The sequence below is a fragment of the Salvelinus fontinalis genome, chromosome 14 (genome assembly GCF_029448725.1).
Source record: "Salvelinus fontinalis isolate EN_2023a chromosome 14, ASM2944872v1, whole genome shotgun sequence".
Classification (NCBI taxonomy): domain Eukaryota; kingdom Metazoa; phylum Chordata; class Actinopteri; order Salmoniformes; family Salmonidae; genus Salvelinus; species Salvelinus fontinalis.
The window spans coordinates 39,768,496-39,789,700 of NC_074678.1; the positions used below are offsets into that span (position 1 = coordinate 39,768,496).

The 21,205-nt window shown below is 43.2% G+C and overlaps 1 protein-coding gene across 1 annotated transcript; it reads right to left on the minus strand.

Annotated features, from left to right (window-relative positions):
* Positions 1–2,652: 2,652 nt before the first annotated feature.
* On the minus strand, positions 2,653–20,840 carry LOC129810820 (AP-1 complex subunit mu-1). Its single transcript, XM_055861746.1, has 12 exons — positions 20,647–20,840; positions 19,836–19,992; positions 19,435–19,502; positions 19,173–19,303; positions 18,779–18,926; positions 18,452–18,578; positions 17,967–18,109; positions 16,152–16,223; positions 15,851–16,009; positions 15,543–15,668; positions 7,495–7,570; positions 2,653–2,805 (listed from the first exon to the last, which is right to left on the minus strand). The coding sequence occupies exons 1-12, from the start codon at positions 20,686–20,688 to the stop codon at positions 2,783–2,785; spliced, it is 1,272 nt and encodes a 423-aa protein (XP_055717721.1). The 5' UTR covers positions 20,689–20,840; the 3' UTR covers positions 2,653–2,782.
* Between the last annotated feature and the right edge of the window lie 365 nt (positions 20,841–21,205).

Consider the following 21,205-nt stretch of genomic DNA (forward strand, 5'->3'; position numbering starts at 1 on the left):
GTTTCTCTGCCTGCTTTATATAACAAGCCACAGCCACATGACTGAGCGATACAATTTCATGAATAGGGTGAGTGTACATGTATAACCATTTAATAGCTAGCTTAAGTCGCCAAACCCACTGGCTCCAGGTCACCTACAGTTGAAGTCGGAAGTTTACATACACTTTAGCCAACTGCATTTAAACTCAGTTTTTCACAACTCCTGACATTTAATCCTATTAAAAATTCCCTGTCTTAGGTCAGTTAGGATCACCACTTTATTTTAAGAATGTGAAATGTCAGAATAGTAGTAGAGAGAATGATTTATTTCAGATTGTATTTCTTTCATCACATTCCCAGTGGATCAGAGGTTTACATACACTCAATTAGTATTTGGTAGCATTGCCTTACAATTGCTTAACTTGGCTCAAACGTTTCGGGAAGCCTTCCACAAGCTTCCCACAATAAGTTGGGTGAATTTTGGCCCATTCCTCCTGACAGAGCTGGTGTAACTGAGTCAGGTTTGTAGGCCTCCTTGCTTGCACACGCTTTTTCAGTTCTGTCCACAAATGTTCTATAGGATTGAGGTCAGGGCTTTGTGATGGCCAATCCAATACCTTGACTTTGTTGTCCTTAAGCTATTTTGCCACAACTTTGGAAGTGTGCTTGGGGATCATTGTCCATTTGGAAGACCCATTTGCAACCAAGCTTCCTGACTGATGCCTTGAGATTTTGCTTCAATATATCCACATTATTTTCCTACCTCATGATGGCATCTATTTTGTGAAGTGCACCAGTCCCTCCTGCAGCAAAGCACCCCCACAACATGATGCTGCCACCCCCGTCCTTCACGGTTGGGATGGTGTTCTTCGGCTTGCAAGCCTCCCCCTTTTTCCTCCAAACATAACAATGGGCATTATGGCCAAACAGTTCTATTTTTGATTCATCAGACCAGAGGACATTTCTCTAAAAAGTACAATCTTTGTCCCCATGTGCAGTTGCAAACCATAGTCTGGCTTTTTTATGGCGGTTTTGGAGCAGTGGCTTCTTCCTTGCTGAGCGGCCTTTCAGGTTACGTCGATATAGGACTTGTTTTACTGTGGATATAGGTACTTTTGTACCTGTTTCCTCCAGCATCTTCACAAGGCTCTTTGCTGTTGTTCTGGGATTGATTTGCACTTTTCGCACCAAAGTACGTTAATCTCTAAGAGACAGAACGCGTCTCCTTCCTGAGCAATATGACAGCTGCGTGGTGGTCCCATGGTGTTTATACTTGCGTACTATAGTTTGTACAGATGAACGTGGTACCTTCAGGCGTTTGGAAATTGCTCCCAAGGATGAACCAGACTTGTGGAGGTCTACAATTCTTTTTTTGAGGTCTTCGCTGATTTCTTTTGATTTTTCCATGATGTCAAGCAAAGAGGCACTGAGTTTGAAGGTAGGCCTTGAAATACATCCACAGGTACACCTCCAATTGACTCAAATGATGTCAATTAGCCTATCAGAAGCTTCTAAAGCCATGACACCATTTTCTGGAATTTTACAAGCTGTTTAAAAGGCACAATCATTACATCATCATCTGCACATCTATCACTCCAATGTTAATGCTAAATTGTAATTATTTCACCTCCATCACCTATTTATTGCCTTACCTCCCTACTCTTCTACATTTGCACACACTGTACATAGATTTTTCTATTGTGTTATTGACTGTATGTTTATGTGTAACTCTGTGTTGTTGTTAATATGTCGCACTACTTTGCTTTATCTTGGCCGGGTTGTAAATGAGAACTTGTTCTCAACTTTAAAAACAGGTCACAACAGTCATGTTAATTCCACTGACTAATGTGAGGATAAGAAACCCAAAAACAAATTAAAGATCAAATTGTCAAATAAAAAAAACTGTTTTAAAATGAATAAACAGATAATTAGCAAATAATACATCCTTAATAAGCATTCAGGATTTTATTCTTAAGAGGGGTAATGGTGGCATAAAGGACCTGTAACTTTGGAGTGATGACAAACATAAGAACTAATGTGGCACATATTTTATTACAATTTGTCTATTTTAAGTGCTCACTTTGATCTGCATGAATGCACCCTATCTCATAACAGCCACACAGACTGATGCGACACAAACAATATATATTGAAGAGCTTTTTCAGCCTTGAGTCAGGCTATCACCAAGTAAATGGAACAGAGAAATTAAGAAAGATGTTTGTCAATTCACATTAACTTCTTATAACACTGTACTGTTTTGTTGGTCACACAACGTAACACCTGAAATTGACCTATGAAGTAAAATCTCAAGCATGTAATTTAGATGGAAAAAGGGTAAGTACCTTTTTTCTTTAAAAGGAGTGTCAGTCCTTCAGTTTTTAGTGGACAGGATAGATAGAGGAAGGACAGAGGGGAAGGACAGAAGAGAAAATAGCAGTGGTACAGATTCAAAGCCATGCTGCAGCAGTATATGTGATCTGGAGACAGCAGCTTAGAAGGCTAGACCACAGGGAAGTAAAGTATCAATAACTGTATTTATTATTTGCAACTGACCTACCTTTGAGTAACTCTAGAAATATTATACATTTCACTGCTTTTGGAATACAACTGAAACCAAGTAAAAGCCTAGATTCAGAATTTTCAGAGGAGTATCATTTTTGTATTATGGCACTACATTTGAACCAAACTTTAAGATGGAAATGAAAACAAAAATAAAGACAGTTGACAACAACGGTCCATGACATAGGACTATAGGTAAATATACATCCTTGAAATATGGGTCCTTCCTTCCTCTGCTGCAGCTTCTACTGGGTTCGGAGCTGGTAATCTGGAGAAAAAAGTAAAATAATTAAACAATTTGTGAACTCATTAGTAAACATCCATTTCGCTGGCAGTCATATACATGAATATTGACTGATCTAGAAACATCGGTTTGGCCATAAAAGCTAAGCGAATGCTTACAGAGAAGCCCTTTCCCTACCCTTCCATCTTGACCTCAAAACACACAATTCATTAACGTTTAAATATTACTCCAAGAACTAAATAAAATGTGATTTGTCTTGTGGGAGTTGGCTCCACCCATTATAAAACTAACAGAAGAAAGACAATAAGTAGAGAAAACTCTTGTTAAAACCAGCAGAACCAGCTCAAGGATAAGTTTCCTTATTTTAGTTCCCTCAGACCAAAGACTGTGTGTGTTTGTACGGAGATGTTAAGTTCCTCTGGTGCTATGCTTGGCAGCATGACTCGTAAATAAACATCTTAAATACACATACATTTACAATGGGAAGCACACAGCTGTGTGGAGTCTGGTTTCTTCGCTCAAGCCAAGTTCTGACTGCTTATCTGTTCAGGAATCTGAGTTTTGAGTAGAGGTGAGCATGAGATCCGCACTCCCTCTCTCACACACACACACAACAGATTGTGTACTTGTTTATGTGTGTACGTAGAGTATGTATGTGTGTGTGGACTGTGCGAATTCACTTTTGCGACGAGGGCATGCACGCAGCATGGGCCGGATTTAACAAGGTCAGTACCGTCTGTTTGTGGAAACCTCTCCAAAATCACACTCTTTAGCCTAAAGAACACAGCCTCAATTTCTGTAATGATAACAATAATACAAATGTAAAAAACAAAGTTTGTTATGGAAACAGTGTGGTGTGTGGAACGTTAGACATGGAGTGATGAAACCGCTTGCCCCATAAGCCCAGCGTATCTGGTTTTCATTTGCCTTAAATCATATCTGCTTTAAGAGCAATTAAGTGCAAAGCCTACGGTGGAGCAGTGTTTTTGTGGTTGCTATGGGGAACCAGAGGCACTTGGAACAATGGTGAACTGAGCCCAATAGTATTGTTACGTGACGTGGGTTTGAAACGCACTACTGACATTTGTAAATCCTTTAACGTGACGGTGGTTCGAGAAATGACGTGTCAAATTTGGTAGTTATGAAGTGTCTAACACAGACACCCAAATGTGCCTGCCACACACACACACACACACACACACACACACACACACACACACACACACACACACACACTTCTAGTAAAACGCAACGGTTCGCTTTCTAAATGTGGCTATTCATATTGTTAGTTTGACAATGTTTTCATGTGAATAAAACTAAAAGACTTTTGACCCCTTCAAAACAACTTTAACAGACCTAATAAACTTCTAAATACTACTTCTCTGCAATATGACATTTCTTACAAAATGTGAGACTTAACAGAACTCTTGAATCCAGTCTACACATCAGTCTAAATTACCCCGACTCGCCTGGAGAACTATTTCTAATTGTAGCGTGCACATGCCATGGGCTAGACAATGGGTCTGGTGGCTTATTCCCCCCCCCCCCCCCCAAGCCTCCTTGAAAATGACTGTCCTCTTAACCATCAAACACATGCCGGTTTCCTATATGGCTTTTGAGTGAGGAGAACATTAAAGGGGTAGAATAAGACAGCTTAAGTCTTCAGGACTACTTTGGCTGTGGTAATTGATAGGTTGTGTTTACAGACCTTTACTACACGCTCATGGGAGGTCTCTAATTTGGTCCCATGCGCCCCTCTCCCCAGAAATGCTCCCCCGTCTTGCGGAGACGGAGCCAACGCGTGGCCTTGCTGACTCAGGCTCCTGGCCATGGCACAGTCACACACAGGGACACGCAGATGAGGTGCCATTGGCTCGCCGTGGTCCACAATAAAGTGCTTGTCGGTGCACGGGTAAAGCCACAGGTCCTTGGGGGTGGCATTACCCTGTCACACCACTCCTACACTTTCCACCAGTCTTCAACGACAGCCCAGTCTGTGACCTCACCGCCACCAATATGCCAATCAGGACCTACAGCCACATCAAGGCCCCTAGGGCGCTCTGCAAATAGGACAAAGCTTTTCATTCAGCCTGAAGAAACTGTCAGGCTGCCAAAGGCATCAAGGCCTCTAGTTGGGTTAGGGCCAGTGCTTTATTTCTAGAGCTGTACGGTGTCGTGTATCGCTTCCCCATAAAAGAATACTGGTCCTTTTTAAAAGTGATATGAAACGTGGAATTTGAAGTAATTTGTCTTTCATTGTTTGATAACAGTGAGATGTCACCGAGAGATAGAATTATTATTATTGACCTTCCCCTTTGAAGGTGTAAACGTTAATAGATGAAGTTAATAAAACCACAAAGGGTACCACGCTTAATATTAAGGATGCCTAATTACATTTCAGCTCTTTTAATGAAATCAATCTCATGAAGATTGAATCGTCAGTTAAGGCTCGGGACATCTTTCCGCTAACGTTGCAGCTCTTTTGATCAACAAAATGACATAGGAGGGGAAAAAAAGACACAAAATGGTGGTGCGGTGGAAGTCTGCGGTGGGCCCTGGCAAGGAATCAGTCTGGAAACAGTCTGACCAGTTTGGCCACCAGAACCCAGAGTTCACCAGGATGATGCAAGCAGGCAATTCAGGTGGCGTTGGCTATTCATTTGGGGCCTTGGGGGTAAACGTGGAAGTAAAACTTGGCAGTGGCCAGAGCACATGAGGTAGCATACATGAGATATCTTGTTTTCACACCTAGTTTGTAATTGCACCATTGTGATCCGTGTTGTTTAATTGCCCTGACAGCTTCCATAACATGTCAACTTAAATCTGTTTAATTACAGGGTTGATTTTTAAAATTAAAGTTAGGGGCATTAACTCTAATAAACAAAAATGTGTAGTATTTGTTTAACCCTAAGCAGAACACACCACACATGAACATAACAAATACAGATGTATGGAAATGGGGATCTACACCTTCCCTTTTGGTGAGATACAACAGTGCAGTATGATGGCACCGCTCTTACATTTTTTTATATCCGTGTCAACTAAAGAACTCAGTCTATATACAGTACATCTACTGTAAGTATTCAGCGATCCACCCATGTTAAGGTCTAACCTCCCCAGTATGATATCTATCACCCATACTCACGACAAGTAATTCAACAGACCCACAGGTCCCTGTTTAATTAGATCCTATCAGAAACATTGTGAGAGGGGCGATGGAAAAAGTATGCTTTCAGTTTCAGCAGCCCTGAATTCCCCTACTCACATGTGCATTCCTAAATCATTCCTTGGCTAAATGCACTGGCAATAACCCCGAGACAAAAGGTAAGATAAACATTTAAGAGCAAGGGCGTGCACATGGAGTCCCTGTGGGCTGCCTACATTCGTCATCCGCTAACCCCAAACTGGATAGGTCACCATCGTTTGGCAAAAGCCTCTCCCCGGCCCACCCTCCCCTCTAGCTACACTAGCAGGTTCTCTCAGTACTCTGGGACCCCAGAGCTCCCCCCCTCCTGTCCCCCCCCCCCTTTTCACTCTTTTTCAAAAGATAGTATCAATGTCAGAGTTGCAGCATCATTCATAACCGCTTCAGCATGTGTTGGCTTTCGCTCTCCTTGCAGACAATGGAGGTGGAACTCATCTATGTCAGAGGGGATTGAGACAAAATGGAGCCGTAGAATTCCCGGGACTCATATTGTCAAATATCATGATACTTTCTGGTGAGACTGGATCACTGGAGATATTGTTTCTTGTCCGGTGAATCTACTTTTATTGTAGTGAAAATATTGACATGAATTCCATCAGGATCAGCGATTCCGATTTGAGCTAAGCTAGACTTCTACTGTATCTTCAAGCCACACAGGCAGACAACAACAAAACCAGGACCTGTAGTCTGGCCTTGCACGGCGCAGACACCAAAGACTGCTCGGAACAAAAGATTCAACCCCCCGATTGACAAAGTATCAAAACAAACTGTCGGCGGAGACGAATGCCTTCCTCTGGTTGATATCGGAGGTAATGAATATGTTGGTTGGCTCTGCGGGGGCCGGTGTATAAGTAAGACAGCCATTAGTTGGGGTGTAGTGCAGTACGACAGCTGGCCAGCGGCCGCCAAGAACAACGCTATTTCCTGGATGCTTCCTTCCTGCCAATTAGAGTCGGGAGGGGAGGGGCCCGTCTCAGACCACCTGCACAGATAACCTGATCAGGAAGAGAGGCCTGGAGAGAGACGGACTGTAGACTGTACTGTAGAGCCTTACAACATGGCACACAGTAGAGGGGAGATAATAGAACCACACAGCACTGCATGAAGCACGGGAAAATCCAGTGAAGGAAGTTACAGACCACTTGATAGCAGTGTCCCCTAGACTTATTCCTAGGCAGGGCAAAACAGTCCCTGAAGCAACATTCAGTGCTGCAATTACTAAAACTATTGAAACCAGTAAAAGCCCAAACATTTATGTGAGGGGCAACAGAGCAACGTGGGGGGCCCACCCAGAAGCAGAAGAGCCAGAGTACAGGAGCAGAGACACGTGGCAGTTCAGACATGCATAGCTCAACACATAGGATTGATGGCAGATGACAGTGCGTTTCATATGCAGATGTTTGGTGGCTGGGATAACGAGAGATCATTATTACAGTATGGTGGGTTGAGGATCAGTCTTCATTGGGAGGTTTGGTGAGAAGGGTGTGAATGTCTAGTTTTAGCCTTACCTCCGTTCTGTGTGATGTATCGAACCCATGGCAGAGCCTGGTAACCACTCTTTTCAATGATCTTCAGGTAGCGCACCTAAAAACAAGAGTGAGCAAACATCACGAAACCTGTCCATCGTCACACCTAGGACAAACAGTGACTAAAGGGAGGAAGCAGTCAAATTCTATAGAATACATACACTGAATGGACAAAACATTATGAACACCTGCTCTTTCCATGACAGACTGACCAGGTGAACGTTATAATCCCTTATTGATGTCACTTGTTAAATCCACCTAAAATCGGTGTGATTGAAGGGAAGGAGACGGGTTAAAGAAGGATGTTTACGTCTTGAGACATGGATTGTGTGTGTGTGTGCCATTCAGAGGGTGAATGGGCAAAACAAAATATCTAAGTGTCTTTGAACGGAGTATGGTAGTAGGTGCCAGTCGCACCGGTTTGTGTCAAGAACTGCAACGCTGCTGGGTTTTTCACTCTCAACAGTTTCCTGTGTGTATCAAGGATGGTCCACCGCCCAAAGGACATCCTGCCAACTTGACACAACTGTGGGAAGCATTGGAGTCAACATGGGCCAGCATCCCTGTGGAACACTTTCAACGCCTTGTAGAGTCCATACCCTGACATAGCCTGCGGCTATGGAACCCTGACCTGTTCACCGGACGTGCTAAAAAAGCCAACTGACATTTCCTCCCGAGGTGCTGACTTGCTGCACCCTCGATAACTACTGTGATTATTATTATTATTTGACCATGCTGGTCATTTATGAACATTTGAACATCTTGGCCATGTTCTGTTATAATCTCCACCCGGCACAGCCAGAAGAGGACTGGCCACCCCTCATAGCCTGGTTCTTCTCTAGGTTTCTTCCTAAGTTTTGGCCATTCTAGGGAGTTTTTCCTAGCCATCGTGCTTCTACACCTGCATTGCTTGCTGTTTGGGGTTTTAGGCTGGGTTTCTGTACAGCACTTTGAGATATCAGCTGATGTACGAAGGGCTATATAAATAAATTTGATTTGATTTTGATTTGATACAAATTGAGGCTGTTCTGAAGGTAAAAGGGGGTGCAACTCAATATTAGGTAGGTGTTCCTAATGTTTTGTACACTCAGTGCATTTCATGTCATTCTGAGCCTGTTTGGAAAACCAGTCAAGTAAAGTACATTGAATATAACAAAATAGGGTTTAACTATACATGATACTGTGTTGTTTTTACAAGGAAGATTATTTTTATATTCACTTAAAATACTAACTTTAACAATGCTAAGTTCCACCCATAAGGTCATACATGCCCTGCAAACAAAGCCAATGTCTGTAGATGATGGGAACTTCTCTCACATTCAAGAGAGAAACGAGCTGGTAGTTAAGAAACTTGTAGATATTAATACAAAATTAGGGAACTGGCACTTCCCAATCCTATGTGAAATATCATAAATTCTTCACTTGCCCTTCTTGTGAAACTACAACCTATTGAACAAGACCCAGCAAGGGCACACATATTGCATGATATTACATAACTGAATTGACCAAATTGAGCCATGTCACACGAGAAAACTTTGATAGTAAGCAGAACGCATGGCAGGGAGTTAACTACTATTGTCATTCAAATCTCATTATTTACACTGAGGCCTATAAAACAAACAGCATAAATTAACATGCTTATCTCTGTGGTGAGCTTATCAGTGGATTGAGCTTCATATTACCCCATCGTAAAACAGTTCCCTATTGTTTCATGGCTGGGCCTTCGTTGAAACGAGGAGAACCTTAAGGCATTCAAAGATCCTAACAGAACAAGAGAGTGGGGGATTAAGCCTTAAATCTTCTCCAGGATAAAACACTTGCAATAACCGCCCAGAGAATTACACTGACAGACAGATTTGACAATGTGTAAATGGCCACAGCACACCGCACCGCAGCCCAGCTCTCTTCACATAAATACTGAGCTTTTTATCAACACCATATGGGAAAGATGATAGTTTTTGCTTTAGGGAGTGAAACACTTTACAACAAGGGTACCATAAATCATAACTGGGCCGTAATGAAGAAACCCCTGCTACAACAGGACACCGGCCCCAACAGGCCCCTCAACAAACACCTCTGGGTGTGGGCCGTCTGTCTGGGGGTACTGATGAAGATGCAACAGGCATGCAGTCGGCCACCCAAAACGCATCCTTCATCTTCCTCTCAGAAAAGGTGTGAACACTGCCGGTACCAGAACACAACCAGCCTCCAAGACACACAAGGTGGTTCTTCTCATAACAGGAAACAAACAGCTTTACAGAGAGGGTGCTGTTGTGTTCCTCGACAAAAAAAGGCTACAATCCCGCATTCTGGTGCAAAGGAAACCTAGTTGGATACAAACACATCATTTACTCCACAGAGGTAAATCGGTCTGCTGACCTGACATTATCCATATCAGACTAGCGCTGTATTTGGACTGTGAGCTGTACAAATCGCCTCCCATTTAGGTGCACAACGCCTATTTCAAGTGTGATTTAAAATCTAAAAGGGTGTTCGAGGCAGATCATACGGCCAATACATAATGCAGAAAGAATATGTCTATATGCATATAGGAGGAGGACTGTCTGAACGGTCTCAGAGCTGTGTGTGTGTGTCTGCAGTCTAGACATTGTGAGAACAGGAGGATCTCAGTGCTGGCAGGTCAAGGCTAACATCAGTTAGGTCTAGTGACTGTCATTGGCAGAACAGGGGTGCTATCAGGTCAATGCAAGTCAACAAGGACCATCAGAATGGCCTGGTGGTTATGTAGCATGGCCTGGTGGTTATGTAGCAACCCTCAACTATGCGATCACCTCATATATATCACTAAAGATTATAAATGATGTTTTTGTCCAACACATCCATTACATCTGGCCTACATTTATACATCCATCCTTTTATCAGCCAGAATCATGCTAACCTCCTAAGTCTCCTATCTTGCCTAAAAGTGATATGCTGAGCCAATTCAATATTTCATCGTTTCTATGGTTTTGCCAACAAGACCAAGTCACAGTGAGAAATAGCCTTGATCAAAAGAGATGCAGGAATAGTAGCCACGGGGTGAAACAAGGACAGGGGATTTTTCTCGTCCCAAAGTCTCCAACATTAGTTGACCCGTCTACAACTCTACACTGCCGGTGGTGAAATTGGTAGCTTCTTATTCCTACACTGCCAGTTAGTCACAGACCGTAACAAGGTTGGCCGACGTGATGCTGTAATGAATGCAGCTAAATCGAGGTGTAGCCTACTACTCTGTGTCTAAGTAGTCTGGTGCCTTACAAATTTAGATGTTTGTTGTTCTAAACTACTGTAAGGCCAAAGCAGGCAAAAACATTCGCACACATTTGTTCCAAAGTTTGGGGCACAGTCGGACCAAGCTAAGAATGCCATATTTTAAGGACACTCTCTTGAAATAGAGCAGATTTATCTTGGGGATGAATGTGTCCTCAGTGTTGAGGATTTCTCTGAGATGTTCGAGAATGTGAATACCAGACAGTAGCTGTGTAGAACAAGCGGTTTCTCCAGGCAGTCTGGTCGACAATTGACCTTTTCAACAGCCATTTGATTTGATCAGCCTGAGGTAAGAGCTTCACTGAACGTTCAAGCGGAACTAGGCAATGAATCCGTCAACCATGGTCCAACAAACAACTTGCTTTTGAAGTTCTCTTTTGAAATAACTAGGCCCACGGGACAGTTCTACTAACTACTGATAGACGTCTGATCATTTCTGTTTATAACAGGAAGAACAGTTTATTTACATTAAATGAAGATCAAATGATCATGTGCTTACAAAAATGACAGCAGAGGCACATCCATCAAATCGCATGTGAAATTGATACCACACTGGAATTTCTGTGATGATGCCTGTGCCAAATACAGTTATCATCTTCATACACAGTACCAGTTTTATTTTATTTTATTCAGTACATGATACAGACTATGATATATTTACTGTAAATAATGTAGTACATGAGTATTTTGCAGTTGGCCAAGCGTTCTGTTCTGGTGGTTGACTAGGCCTATATGGAGTACATCTCTCTGAGGGGCTGGTGGGCCACGCCACTGTGTCTGAGGGGAGGGGGAACCTGGCTGTAATTATCCCCTGGAGGGGGACAGATGAGCCCTGATGTGGCTTCCCCCCCTACCATCAGCAGGCTATAAAGAAACCCAGTAGCCTATGCCTCTGGAGCAGCCCAAACCGCTCTGGTGGTAAACTTCCCTTTTCTACCTCAGATGGGATATGGCTGGGGGGCTTAATGCACATCTGCCTGTAGGCCTAGCTGGTTGGCGGTGGGGTAAAACACCACTTTGATATACCACGCTGTCTAATCAAGGAGTTGATGATGTGGTCCCCCCCCCCCCCCCCCCTTGGTGCTGTGTGTCGTGTGCGAGAGACCGGGTAGCGTGGAGAGCGTGAGTGTGCAAACACATGGTCACACATGCAGCCAGGCATATGCAGAGGCACGCACCCACAGACACACACACACTGAGCAGTAAGTGGCGTACTCCCTGTAATAAGCCCAGGCTGCATTAATGTTCCCTCAATGCTAGCAGAGATCCTTGGTGGCGTGCGGTGGGCTCCGTTGGAGTGGCCACAGGGGCTCTGCACAGTTCAAGAGGCCCTGGAACACCAGCGTAGCGACCTTGGGGTCAGCCAGGGCCACAAAATAGCTCCCCATCAAAACCCCTAAATAGTAGCTTCTAGTAGCTAAAAGTAGCATCTCTGATGAAGGCTCCATTGATCTCTGGTTGAGTGAGTTATTTTGAGGGGCTTCGGTTTACAAGCAACCCTTTCCTCAAGGTGCCACCACTAGGGTTAAATAAGTGTGGCTGTTACGAGCGCATCTTGTAGTGATGATGAAACCTTTCGAGAGAACATTCTCTGGTAGAACACTACAACAGGAAGACACTGAATGTCTCTGTCGCGCCATTGGATTATGAAATCCCTCATTTTCCATTATTGCCAAAACATCCTCATTTCCAGAGAATTTCAAGCAAAGTGTAATTTAATCCTCTGCCTTTCAATTCTGTGTGGGACGCCACTGCAAAATATTGATATGGGAATGACACCAAAAATGGAGAAAAGCTCTAATTTAGCAGAGCATGTTTGGCTCTAACATTTGGGTATAAAAATATATTGGGCAGATTGTCTAATTTATTAAAACAGTTTGATAGTGAATTTGCATAGAGGGTAAATTGAGATAGAGACCAGGTAACATATCCTGTGGCTCTACTGGCAAGACAAGAGGCCTTGTGAACACGTCATACACTCGTACAAAAAGAAAGGAAACCAGCCCAACGCACACATAAACCTGCTATGGAAGGTGAGGTAACCACTAGACACCAATGCGGCTTTCCAGCAATGTGACCTGATGTCACCACTGTGAGCTAGCATTGCACATTTACAATACGACACAATGGAGGTGTAGATAACAGGCTTGAGTTTCTCCTGCTTTACTGACTCTTAACTCAACTTTAATAACCAATTCCCTGCACCCCCAGAGTGCCTAATTTGTGTTTAGCCCAAATGCATGGCAGGTTAGAGGAGATGTCCCTAGGCAAACTTGAAAATCTAAGCTAGATTGTTACTAATGCTGAAAATGTTCTGCTGGTACAGGTCAAAAACACAGAGCTGCAGCACAATGGTATTGGGATTAAGATTGTTCAGAAGATAATTCATATTCATCCCGAGAATCCTGGGAAAAACTGCAAAAATCTGAAATGTTTGTTTATTCGTTTTGTAGCTATTCTTTCTGGAGTCCACAAAGTGGCCATTTAAAGCGTTTAAAACCAAGACATGGTGAAAACGCCTGGGTTCTCCCAAAACGAGAGGGACGTTGCGACATCTTGTCAGCGCCACTATGTAAAGATTTCAGAGCAAATGAAACTGATATTTAGTAATGATTGAGTAACTATCTTTGATCGCCAATGACATTGCAAAACAGGCCATTATCATGTTCCTCAATTCAGTGCATTTCAGCAGTGGGTCATCTCAACGAATAGTGCACTCAGGACGCACCGAGAGTATAGAGTTGTTGAATCATACAAACAAAAGTCAAATGAACAAAGTTGCTAAGCTTGCTAGATAACATCCAACGAATGACAGAATCTCTCCTACATTTGGCAAAATGGAGTTGATGATTATACAGATAGCAGATCAGCTCATGAATAACGAGGAGATGAAGAGTGGAAATGTTTTAAAAAGATTCTTAACAGGGACAAACTCTGTTTAAAAAAATAACACCCATATATACTCTCACACCGTTTGTTGATCACACATTCTCTACCGAAGCTCTCAGATGGGCAAGTAGGAGAAAAGCGGGGGAAATGTTAGAGCTGTATTTTGACATGCATAGGCACAAGACGTGCTTCGATAATACAACCTATGGATCACAGAATAAAGTTCGGATTTTTCACCCGAGACAGAAGTAAGGATTTGGGGTTTCAGTGGGATTGAAGAATAGCCGAGGCTCTATGACAGGAGAAGATTTCCCCTCGGGCCTCTAAATTTTTACAAGACTGACAGATGTAGTGTATTGTGCATAGGGGCCTATCAAATGTGTGACTGTCTGAAGTCACAACGACAGCTCAAAGAGGCACACGTTTTTTCCTAGGCTGTACTGTAGGGGTTTCCTGTAGGGTTTATTAACAGCATTCGGGTCGCGTGTGCAGTCCGGCAGTGTCAATTATGCGTGTGCTTTGAATTTATGGTGACTTTGTGTGAAGTAAATATCCTAGACTCAAGGCTTCCATGCAACAACCTGTTTGGATAATGTGCCATTTTATTTTTTGCTAATCTGCTGCTACACATAACACTAATCTGCTGCTACACTGCTGCCACTAAGGAAAAATGTAATTTCCAGGGTCTTTTCATTTAAAATTTTTTTTGGGGGGGGTAATGTGAAGAGTGTTCCCGGGACAGTCCCAGGATCCCGTTTACCCATGTTAATCCCTACAATGGTGTAATGTGTTGACTTCATAGCTTTGTATTCCTGTATGGAGACGCAACCGGTTTGTTTTAGTGCTGATGTGAGGGTGTGCGTCTCCATAATAAGTTGGCCATGCTCGTTTTTCACCAGGAAACAAAGACCCGAGGCGAGCAAACCCCACACTGAGCCAACCAAAAGGCTTTCCTTTGACTCTCTGGGCTCTGATGTCATTTCCCTGGTGTCAGATCTGGAAGCAAAGGGCTGACAGGGAGAGCTTGACACTCATCCAGAACACTGCCCGACTTAAATAAGGACCTGCACACTGGTACTCTGCCCCTAATTGTTCTCATCTTAACCAGCCCATCCACTACCTATTGACCATTCGGTCTGAGTATTATGGGTAGAAACAACATTTCAATAAAACAGAGCAAAACAAAGTTAGTCTTAAAAGCAGTGAGTTTTTGGTGCTCCCAAGTGGTGCAACGGTCTAAGGCACTGCATCTCAGTGCTAGAGGCGTCACGACAGACCCTGGTTCGATCTCGGGCTGTATCACAACCGACCGTGATCGGGAGTCCCATAGGGCGGCGCACAATTGGCCCAGCGTCGTCCGGGTTAACCGTCATTGTAAAATAAGAATGTGTTCCTAACTGACTTGCCTAGTTAAAGGAAATAAAAAGTGTGTGGAGCAGTTCATTTTTCGGCAGTTGTCTGATGCTGGCTATACAGTACCTGTGCAGAACTATTTAAATGTGTGTACATCCTTCTGAGTGTAGCTTGTCAACAACACCTTAACTCTGTAGTGTCGAAATGTTACAGAGAGACCCGCCAGACCAACGCTACAGTAATGTTGTTCTCCCTGTGTTGACTGACAGTCTATTGTACGGTCTGTATTAAAAACGACAGCAGTTCTACCTACAACAGAACCATGCACACACGGCACCAGTCTTTGAAGCAGCAAACCAAGCACGATCTCAAGCACACCTCAGGTTCTCAGCGCGAGCAGCCAGACCTCATCCGCGTTACAACAGCGCCATCCTGTGTTAGAATGATTCCCAGTCTCCCAGTAACAGCAACAAGAGACTCCTGGAGGATAGAAGAGGTACTGCAGTGAGGATGCTCACCTGGATGCCAGAGGTAGTGAAGTAGGGGATCTCAAACTTCACACTGATGGGGGGCTTCCCCTCCTTGTCCTCTGCTTCCACACTTGGCAGACCGAAGTGGGCTCTCATCAGATACTCCTTACCCCCCTGGGACAAGACAAAACAGATCAAGAGTTAGGATAACGTGGATTTGTTTTACATAAATGTATCCAGGTCAGTTAAGTGACACATGATATCTTTGGGGTTATGATGTTCGGACACTCAAAAGAACCGCACTTTGAGAACTATAGTCTACGCTAGCATGCAGTCCAGTGTGTTGTTGTGCTCACCGGGAATGACTTGATGGACCAGACAACCTCACTGTTCTCTGGGATCCACTTGACACTGCCCACCGTGGTCTTGAACTTGGGCGAGTCTGCGTCTGTGGGAACTGGAATGTGGATCTCCACGTTGTTGGCTGTGGAGCGCCTCTTGAACTGACTCTTGGCCTTAGACACAAAAAGAGAGGCTAATACATGGCATTCCTGAAGATCATGCTATTTGCATTTATGATAGCTTTGTGGTCAACTATTGATTTGATACCAGAGCATACTGTTAGCTGCTGGGTAACGTTGCAGGGCTGGTGTTTACCTTGATCATGTACTCGATCCTGCTGTGGGAGTGTTTCTCTATCACAGACTCTATCCAGATCAGGGGCTTCACCTGGGGACAATACATTTCATAGGCTTAAAAAACAACTCATCAATACAACGAAAAGGGTCATTTCTGCATTGACACGTCTTTCTTGTACATGCAAAATGGCATGTCATTATCTCATATGCATAAATAAAATAGCAATTCCGTAAAGCTGAAATCTGCATAAGGTGAAAGAGGGTCACTGTCTGCCACAGCGCATTTGTTATCGGTTTTGTTTAGTTGATGAAACGGAGAGTAAAAAAATTGCAATAAATACTCTGCTATTCTATTGCTCGTGCAATGATGTGCAACACTCCTTCCGTGGCCTCCAACTGCTCTTAAACGCTAGTAAAACCAAATGCATGCTTTTCAACCGTTCGCTGCCTGCACCCGCACGCCCGACTAGCATCACCACCCTGGACGGTTCCGACCTAGAATATGTGGACATCTATAAGTACCTAGGTGTCTGGCTAGACTGCAAACTCTCCTTCCAGACTCATATCAAACATCTCCAATCCAAAATCAAATCTAGAGTCGGCTTTCTATTCCGGAACAAAGCCTCCTTCACTCACGCCGCCAAACTTACCCTAGTAAAACTGACTATCCTACCGATCCTCGACTTCGGCGATGTCATCTACAAAATAGCTTCCAATACTCTACTCAGCAAACTGGATGCAGTTTATCACAGTGCCATCCGTTTTGTTACTAAAGCACCTTATACGACCCACCACTGCGACCTGTATGCCCTAGTCGGCTGGCCCTCGCTACATGTTCGTCGTCAGACCCACTGGCTCCAGGTCATCTACAAGGCTATGCTAGGTAAAGTGCCGCCTTATCTCAGTTCACTGGTCACGATGGCTACACCCACCCGTAGCACGCGCTCCAGCAGGTGTATCTCACTGATCATCCCTAAAGCCAAAACCTCATTTGGACGCCTTTCCTTCCAGTTCTCTGCTGCCTGCGACTGGAACGAATTGCAAAAATCTCTGAAGTTGGAGACTTTTATCTCCCTCAACAACTTTAAAAATCTGCTATCCGAGCAGCTAACCGATCGCTGCAGCTGTACATAGTCCCTCTGTAAACTACCCACCCAATTTACCTACCTCACCCCCATACTGCTTTTATTTATTTACTTTTCTGCTTATTTGCACACCAGTATCTCTTCTTGCACATGATCATCTGATGATTTATCACTCCAGTGTTAATCTGCTAAATTGTAATTATTCGATTTATTGCCTACCTCATGCCTTTTGCACACATTGTATATAGATTCTCATTTTTTCTACCATGTTATTGACTTGTTTATTGTTTACTCCATGTGTAACTCTGTGTTGTTGTCTGTTCACACTGCTATGCTTTATCTTGGCCAGGTCGCAGTTGCAAATGAGAACTTGTTCTCAACTAGCCTACCTGGTTAAATAAAGGTGAAATAAAAAAATAAAAAATAAAAAAATGCCAGAGGGAAAAAACAGTGTTAGTTGTTTGAAGTATCTTCTTTACTGCTTTAATATTGCAAAACGGACGTGGCAGTTTCACCAAGTACGGATTCCAGCTTTAACTTGTACACTTCTAATTGCATGCCCATCCCATAAAGTGGGCGGTTACCTGGACAGAGATTAAACCTAGTCTTGGACTAAGAAGCCCTTTCGATGGAGAAGCTTCATGAACAATGTTTCTTTTTTTGTCAAAGACTTCATATCTTTGTAAAACAGATCCATAATGACAAGCCCATCTAATGTAACTGGCCTCTCTCTCTCATACAGTACCCACGTGTGTGTTGAGGCGGTAGGACATGAGCTCAAACTCTCCATCGGGGGGAATGAAGGAGATGGTACGGTCATTCTCAAAGCGGGACAGACGCACACACTGGTGGAACTTCGTGTCCTCCAGCTCCACTGATTTACTCTTCCCTCCTGTGGTGAGCACAGCAACAGAGAGAGTCAGGGCATGAGAGGATTGTACCTGGTACAAGTCCAGTCTTCTGAGAAAAATACAAGCTCTGTTAAGAATTTAAATAGATTAGAGGTAAGAGCTGAATCCTAACTTGAAATATGTGCGCACAGCACACAACTCCAACTTCCTTGCAAATCATACAATGATGTCGATGGGAAATTCTAAGCAAAAGGCTAAGTCACGCATTAGTGTCTAAAATTTGGGATGAGAATACAGACAGAAACAGCTTTGAAATCTGACATGCATTTGTATTTTAACTGAACTGTAACCAATCCAGTGACACACAGTGCAGAGGAACTCACGGCCAGTGTTCTCAAACAGAACTTTATCATTGAGGCCCAGACGCAGCTCAGGCATCCCTGACAAGAACACACGCATCTTGATGGAGCCCACGATCTCACTGCGCAGCACGTTACCGTTCGCACTGACCTGCAGAGGAGAGAAAGGGGGAAAAGTGTCAAACTGTTTACAACAATTGCAGAAATGCGTCTACGTTCAAAAACGTTGATAGTACTTCAATAAAACACTGAATAATTTTGTCATTGAGAAATAATAAACATTGTAAGCCAAGAATGTATTAGAGGGAGGCGAGTGTTAGACTTAGAACACGACGTGACAAGGCACCGCACCAGAAGATTAACAGACTCGATGACATCCAGGAAGACTTCATTCTTCCTGTACTTGATGCCCTCTGACCTCCAGGACACAGCGTTGGTGACGGTGGCAGGAGGACGCGGGCCCCCTGTGTCCAGCTTGTGCCCCTCTTGGGTGATGTACCTACAAACAAACAGAGACAGACCTGGTGAGAGGACAGGACAACAATGACAGGAACTGTCTGTCTGCAGCCATACTGGGTGTTTAGGTGAAATGGAAGATAAACTGTATACACAGTACTGTAGGTCACTACTACATTATTAAATCATGTTTAACTTGGAGGAATTTTAAACTGTTTAATGGAAGCTAAACATAGGTTTGTACAGAGAGAGTTTTGTAGATAGAATAAGGGCTAGTTAGGATACTCACTCTTGAAGGATCTTGCTGTCAGTAGTCTGAGGATAGCCAAAGTCCATCAGCTCATCCATCAACTCATAGATGATGACAAAGTTATCTCTGATACTCTCCTCTTCCAACTCTTTAAAATACTCGGAGAAAACCTGCAGAGACAATAGGCTGAGTCTAGATACAACAATTTTTTTTTACCAGTTAACCACCAGTAATACCTATGGGTTATTGGAAAATAAGACTACTGCACACCACACACCATTATAGAGACGAATTAACTCACCTGGATAATTTTGTAGAGGAAAGAGAAGACCAAGGAGACACAGGCATTTTTCTTAGACGTTGCTACAACTGATGGAACATTTGTTAAGGTGAAAAGTTGATGTGGGGCTTTCAACATAAGTCGACTTGTATCTACCTTAAAAAAAGAGGCCGGTTTGAGAACGAACTACAAGTGGAATTTGCAAGAAGTGAACCTATCCATTGTTTGAACTCTCAGCGAGAGAAGTAGTACTTTGACCTGAGCAGTCAAACCAACCATCACTCTCCCTTTTACCCAGAGCAAAATATGGAAGCGTTTCCCATTTCTATTTAGAAACATATATTGGAATGGCAAAGGAATACTGAAGCAGTAGTCACTCTAATCCCCTTTGTGAGAGGTTGAGTAAGTGGCAGTAAGGATACGGTACAGATTGTTGTGTTTGATCCACATGAAGCGGACCCCTCCATGGGCCAGGATAGGGGATAAATTGCCCTCCTCCTCTCTGTCCATGAGGATGGGCATAAAGTGCTCAATCTCTGACATGTCCACATCTCCTCTGTAGTTACGACAGACCAGAACCTGGAGCGGTGAAACAAAATATACAGGAACTTACTTCTCTAGCTATCGCTCTGTCCTACATGGTATGTGCCTCCTGATGACATCGTGAACTGGCATCAGTGGCATCATGTTTTCATATCTTCAAGTGTCTTTGATATGGAACACAAAAATCTACATGGGTCTAACGAGACTATGCATTTGAGGCTTCACATAAAGTGTGTTTTCATTCTCAAACAGGCCTTAGGATGGGGGCAAATGTTGGTGATCATGATGACATCCATGGATGGTATGGGCTCTTGTCAGGCTTGTGATACAGTATACTGTTCACAAGGCCACCACAACAATTATCATTATCATGCAGAATTTGGCCATAATACATTACGTGATTCATTGAACCCAATCTGATCCCAATACCAGTCTAGCTGGGTGGGGTAGATGCTAGCTAAGTAACTAGCTACAATGCATACTATTAATGTCCCGTTTCAACATCAAAAGTTAGCCATCTCAAATTCACTATTGTATATTTTTCTTAGACTGTAAAGTAGCTAGCTACATATTGTAAATTGGCCATCAAATTATGTGATGCATTAGTAAACATTTTAACGTAAACCATGTTAGATTAAGCTAGCTAACGTTAGCTCTTTAGCTGGTTGAGCTAATCTCAGTTCCTCTTACCTTGCCCTTAAGATCTAACACATACACCGCACTTGCTGACATTTTTGCTTTTAGCTCGTCGTAACTTACGAGTTGGTACCGGTGAAAAATATTTATAATATCTAAAACATGCGGCGGTACGATAGCATCCACCTAGGAGTGCTAGGTGTTGCCGGCTAACATCAGAGAGGAAGAAGCAAAGCGAGAGGGTTTACTCCGCCCAAATTTTGTTCACGAAAACAAGACCGCGAAAGTGAGGAACTTTTGAATATGAGTGTCGAATTTGGTCATCAAAATAATATAATTGCTCATTTGCTACGTGAGGCTTATTTGATCAAATATAAGTTTCGAGTTCGATTGTTACGAATAAACTAACGCACGTGGTATTTCAACAACAAAACGACTTTATATCAGAGTTCTGCCTGTTGTTGACACACTTATCTGACCTTATTATCTAGAATGGTCAAACCTTTTCGCCCCCTCCCCCATGCATTCAACCTTTGAAGACATGTATTTCCATTGTTGGAGCGACTACTCGACTATCTTGTCAATATAATAGAAAACCTTTGCTAATATTTAC

What these genes read in the sequence shown, in the direction of transcription:
- LOC129810820 (XM_055861746.1), bottom strand. Translation starts at nt 20,688, where the DNA reads ATGTCAGCAAGTGCGGTGTATGTGTTAGATCTTAAGGGCAAG. An exon ending in TCCTCTACAAAATTATCCAG is followed by an intron (nt 19,304 to 19,434) that starts GTGAGTTAATTC and finishes TTGTCTCTGCAG; the next exon opens with GTTTTCTCCGAGTATTTTAA. An exon ending in GGTCCATCAAGTCATTCCCG is followed by an intron (nt 15,669 to 15,850) that starts GTGAGCACAACA and finishes GTCTTGTCCCAG; the next exon opens with GGGGGTAAGGAGTATCTGAT.